This window comes from Parasteatoda tepidariorum, chromosome 2, assembly GCF_982258835.1.
Source record: "Parasteatoda tepidariorum strain Cologne lab strain chromosome 2, Ptep-v5.0, whole genome shotgun sequence".
Classification (NCBI taxonomy): domain Eukaryota; kingdom Metazoa; phylum Arthropoda; class Arachnida; order Araneae; family Theridiidae; genus Parasteatoda; species Parasteatoda tepidariorum.
The window spans coordinates 54,578,312-54,584,311 of NC_141756.1; the positions used below are offsets into that span (position 1 = coordinate 54,578,312).

General features: G+C 27.1%; 1 protein-coding gene across 2 annotated transcripts in view; it reads left to right on the forward strand.

Annotated features, from left to right (window-relative positions):
• LOC107437920 (U2 snRNP-associated SURP motif-containing protein) overlaps positions 1–5,335 on the forward strand; it is a 39,958-nt gene extending 34,623 nt beyond the window's left edge. For both annotated transcript variants that reach the window (XM_016050066.3, XM_043038719.2), the window contains exons 19-25: positions 192–369; positions 1,432–1,551; positions 1,633–1,705; positions 2,011–2,149; positions 2,801–2,911; positions 3,993–4,234; positions 4,762–5,335. In XM_016050066.3, coding sequence (XP_015905552.1) covers positions 192–369; positions 1,432–1,551; positions 1,633–1,705; positions 2,011–2,149; positions 2,801–2,911; positions 3,993–4,234; positions 4,762–4,882 — 984 coding nt within the window. In that variant the 3' untranslated portion in view covers positions 4,883–5,335. The remainder of the gene's footprint in view (positions 1–191; positions 370–1,431; positions 1,552–1,632; positions 1,706–2,010; positions 2,150–2,800; positions 2,912–3,992; positions 4,235–4,761) is intronic.
• The last annotated feature ends 665 nt before the right edge of the window (positions 5,336–6,000 follow it).

The following is a 6,000-nucleotide window of genomic DNA, read 5'->3' on the forward strand; positions in this document are numbered from 1 at the left end:
CAAAGTGGATGTTTTCAGCAAGTAGATATAAGTTTTTATCAGTTTGTACTAAAAAAAAGTCATAAACATGAAATAAAATTAAATGTTCTATGATTCTATGGTGTTGAAGTAATGCTGTCTGGTTTTTAAAGTAATTTGCAACTTCAATAATACCAGAAATTAATTGAATAACTTTGTTTTCCACCCTGTAGTCACGTGACATGAATGAAGATAGCAATTCACCTCAACCAGGACAAATGGCTCCTACTGATACTGAAGTACAATCTTCTGATGATATTGATGGTGTGCCTTTATCTGTTGATGATATAGATGGCGTTCCATTAGATGGTTCTTTAGTTGAAGACCGAGATGATATAGACGGTGTTCCTTGTAAGAATTTTTTTTTTACATATATAAATTTCTTTGCTTCTCATAATTTTTGATCAGTTTTTTTATAATGCAACGTAAAATAAGGCATGATTTTAATTCTGTTCTATATGTTTTCTTTTTGAATTTCCTTTTTTTTTATTGTATTACTACTTATTTTTAATACCATTATGGAAATTTTTACTATCTTTCCTTTTCTTCATTTTTTTTATTGTTGTCTTGCATGTTTTTATTTTTGAGAAATTAAGATGAAGTTTATTTTATTAATACTTCTATTGCTTTTTTTAAAAACAATATTGCACATTTCCTAGTTTTAGCATGCATAAATTTAAGTTATTAATGCTTTTTGTTTGTATCCTATGTAATCATAAAATCTTTTAAATAACAAGTGGTTCTTGGACCAAAAGGACCTCATAATAAAGTTTTGTTATTTAAGTGGTAGTAAATAATTTATAATAACTTAATCATAATTGCCTCTAGATTATTTCTCTATACTTAGTTTTTGCTCAGTTCAGCTTTTTTTCACCTCATGTTAGTCGCTTGAGATAATGACATAATGATTAAGGCACTGAGCTATCATTTTGAAGGGCTGGAGTTGTATCCTCATTAGAATCTTAAAGCTCACAGAGTTCAGATCAATGGGTTCTGTTTTGTTTGGAAAAGAAATTCAGCTGGGGAGCAATGCTGACCACATTACCAAATGATGTCATTGATCTCCTACAAATGATAGAGCCTTAACCTTAATGTTAGAGCCTCGACAATTGGCTGTGGCGGAAATGCTTTATTGATATTACAATAATTACAAGTATGAAGAACAGTAGTATGGTACCCTATATTGCCCTTTTGAAAAAAGATTTTATGCTTAAAATAATTTCAACAAATTATTGAACAAATTTCTTTAAAAAAAATTAAAATAAGCTGCTGCTTTTTGAAATTTGCTGCAAATATGGAAAACATTATTATGACTTTCTGCAATATTCATTTTGCTTAGTTCACATATTTTAGATTTCTTTCTTTCTTTTTTTCTTCCTCATACACTTAATTCTACTTATCTTTCCTTATTAGTAAATGACGACTTAGATGGTCAACCATTAGAAGACATTCCTCAAGATATGGAGGATATATCATCCAAGTTTAAACCCTCAAAATGGGAAACTGTTGATCCTGAAACTGTAGAAGCACAAGGTAATTTTTTTAAACAATAAATTTATGTAAGTTATAATGATTTCAATTAAGCTTTATTTTAAATCTTTATAATTTTTAAAGCTATTACTACCTCAAAATGGGATCTGTTAGAACAGAATGAAGAACATGAACATGTTGATGATATTGATGGACAGTAAGTTGCAATGTTTATTGCTCTTAATAGAGCATCTAAATATTAAATAAAGTTGGTAATTATTTTTTTCTTGCAACTAAAAGGTTAACAAATAGCCATTTTCAAAAATTTCTGATTTAGAGTTTTTTGAAAATGGCTGGAATGAAAACTATTAAATTTCAGATTACTGATTAATTATTCTACTTTTTGATATAATATAAAATTGTAAAAATATCATAATATGCACAAATAAGAAATATCTGTTGTGTTCTGCTTGCAACGCATTAAGAGACTCTCAAGTTTTTAAATTTTACTGTCTCAATTAGGCCTATGGATGATACTGCGTCAACAGTTGATGACATGTCCTACCAAGATGAAGAAAATAGTAAAGATTCTTCTACTATAATAGAGCAATTGAAAACTGACATTAATGAAGAAAGAAGGGCAAAATTAAGAGAAGTAGAGGTCAGTATTTTACTTGCATGTGTGTGTATATATATACTTAACAATTTTGGCAGATAGTTCTTCATATTGTGACAATTTATTTGTTATAGCATTATAGTAGATAATCGAATATAATAAAAGCAGATTTATATTTTTTAAGTAAAAGTACTGGTATTTTTTACTGGTTATAAACTTTCTACAGCTTTTAATTTTTTCTATTAGTTTATAGATTTGTCTCAAAATTTCCAAACCTCAAAAATATACTTAATATAATTGTTGGAAATTTTACTCTTAAAAATTCAAAAAGTTAGTAATACTGATTCAAACAGAAAGCAGTCAAACTAATTCCATTTCTGTGTATATGCATTTCATTAGAATATGGGGGGGAGGGGGATTTAAGAGAAAAAAAGCTGTTAGTAATTTTTTTGTAATCAGATATTTAACTGTACACTATCTTAAAAATAGTCTTAGTGAAAAGTACTAAGTACTGCTTAAAATTAACTTATTAAAATTGTAATAAATTCGACTGATGAGAAATCAAATGTAAGTTATAAGTCATGCAGAGCCATTATTTGCCATACTATTACATTTAAGTTTATTTTTATATGTTATGAAACCTTTAATTAAAAATTGTTTATAATGTATTTTATACTCTGGAAAAATGTGTTTTAGGTCAAAGTTATGAAATATCAAGATGAGTTGGAGTCTGGCAGACGATCTAGAAAACCAAATATGAAATTTTATGAGCAGGTTGAGCACTATCGTCAAAAATTATTGAAAAGAGTAAGTTATTTCTAAGATCTGCATGAAAATTTAGCGGTCTAGTCATAAAATATTTGATCTAAGAATAAAACATAAACTTGTGGAAGTAGTTAGGATCATATATCAAAAATATATTTTGTTATGAATATTATATTAGTATAATTTAAGTAATCTGTCATTAATACAAAAAATTACACATTAAACATTTTTTAAATGTAACATTATGTAGAAAAGGTTAAATGATTAACCTAAGTATCTATTTTCTAATGAATAAAATATGGTTAATGATTCTAGCTACTATTACTTTCAAGATTAGTATAAATTTTTGTAAATTATAAAAAAATGTTGGGAACATTTTTTTTATACAATGGATTAGATTTTGCATGCATGTAAATGAAATTTTTGATTTTAAATACAGCTAAAATAAAATCAAAATTCAACTATATCCATCATACAAGGACTGAGACAACTCCCTGGCCAATCAGAGAGTTCATTATACCATCGAGATAGTCTAAAAAATTATTGAAAAATCAAAGCTGTAATGCACAAAAATGAACTTAAAAATGGGTTAACTCTTGTTTTTTCATTAGACTGTAAGGCAAAATGTGCAAACTTTGTATGTAATTTAGCTTTGTCACTTGCTCATACTTTATCATGAGCACTTGAATAGTTAATGTTAAAACAAAACTGTTAAAGAAGTTAACCAATACTTTCTATAAAGGTCAATATTATTCAACCGTCACAAAAATCATATTTTTTTATGAAAAAGAGTAAAACATTGAAAGTACTATATGTCAAGCAAAATTAACTACAATGGCTTAGCAAAAATTAACTGAATAATTAATTAATCTTGAAATTATTGTTGTTAAAATTTTATTACTGCATTAGCTATTTTTATAATAATGACATTTAACTAAATTAATAATTGTTAGTTATTAACTTCTACTTACAAAAAGCTGGCAGTCCTTTTTTTTCAATATTTTGTAAACCAAATTATAGTAATTACAAAGAGAGTAATAAAAAATTTCATTGGATTATTTTTCCTTTGTCAAATTAGTATTTTATTTTATGCAGCATTCTTTTTTGTTATGTATTTTTATAGATTGAACGTGAAAATAAGTCTGATCGAGAAGGATGTGAGAAGCATAAGCGTCACAAAACTCATTCACCTGCTATTGTTGAGGCTACACTTGATTCTTCAGATGAAGCAGATCACAGTCAAAGTCCTAGTTATTACTCATCAGTTCGTAAAATTAGTCCACGCAGTGTTGCATTCACGCCTGGAGATAATATACATTCCCCACACAAATCTTATAGATCATATTCTCCGAAGAAAACGCGGAGGTAAGAAACATGATCAGGCTAGCTAACCTTCCGAGTTTAGGCCGAAATCTCTGGATTTTTTCGTTATTTTCGACACTTCCGTGTTCAACACCAAAATCTCTAAATCCATTTATTTGTACTCTTAAGAGTTATATGTTGTTATTTTTAATATTAATTATATTAATAGGTTGAAAATTAAACATTTCAGGAATATATATTATTTTAAGAACTAATTGTAAGTGTAATGATTAAAAAATATTGACATAACACCTTGTCATAGTTTTGGAAAATATCTCCTCTTTTTTTTGGTAAGGTTGGCACGTCTCTATCATGAAATTGTATTTTTTAATTTAGTCTTAATATTTTGTATACTATAAATAGAATAGAAAGAATGATTACAAATAATGTCCAAAATTCATACAACTTTCTTAAAAATGTTTATTTTTTTTAATAAAATTAAAAATAAGAGGGAAATTAAAATGTATTATATATTTCATATATTGTGTAGAATTTGGTTATTCAAATATAAATTAAAAAACTATTTTTAGATCTAGAAGCCGAAGTCCCAAAAGATCCAGACGCTCAAGATCGAAGTCACCATATAAGCGAAGACTTTCACCAGATTCACCTCCTGCTCGTAAACACAAATCCAAAAAAAGTAGACACTGAACATTATGTTTTTTCCTACTTTGAATGTCATTGTGTGCTTTTAAATCACATTAACTGAGAGCATAAACTTCTCACCATTAGAAATTACTCTTGCCTGAAACTGTGTACAAAAGCTCTAAATGCATTATTTAATAAGATATTTGCTTCAAGATTTATTGAATTACTTTATTTATAGTCATAAATATTTGCAAAAATTAAGCTTTATTATGAAAATAGATGAATCTTAATTTATTTGTTATATTTTGAAAACACAAAAAGATATTTTTTATACCTAATTTCTTGTATAAAATGGTTTCTCTTTTGTTTTGCATTTGTATGGGATTTCAATTTCTGTCATTAAGATTATGTGACACCGAGTCAAAAGAAAATGTAACGTTGCAGCATACATTGTTTTATTGTGTACCATTTTAAACCAACATTTTATAATAAAAGATCTTGTTGAAAATGCTAAAATACCATTTTTTGTGTTTGATTTCTTGTACAGTGCAGGCCTGAAAGTGATACAGAACAAAATAAAAACTGGTAGTAGAATCATTTCAATAATAGATTGTTTTTTGGAGGAGTAAATCCATTCTTAACAATTAACTATTCATTGCTATTAACTTTTTTACCAGAATGAAACAATGCTATGTATTGTACCCATTAAGATATTTTATTATGCCCAGAAACTAGCTAAAAATGAAATTTAATTGTTACCAATATTTACTCTTTTCTGTCTTGATATATATTTAAACTTTCAGCCTTGGTAAAGTGCTCTTCTAAATTTTAAGTGTCACCCAAATTTTCCTTACTTATTTTCTCATTTGCAACTTTAAATTATAATGTTATTTATTAGGCCTATCGATATTTGTTTCAAAATTATTATATCCTGTGACAGAATTAATGTAAGTGTAAATAAAAAAATTCTTTCCGTGAAATTATAGCGTTTACTTTAATTTTAAAAATGGTAAAAAGTTCAATTATGGCAGAAACTGTTATACTACTCTAGCTGTGACAAAATGCAAATTTACATTTATACAATAGGCAATATGAATTTGTTTTCTTTTGGTAAGGAGGCTGAAGTTTTTTAATGGATTTATAGTGGGGATTTCGCATAAGCTCTGGGAAAACTTAAATGC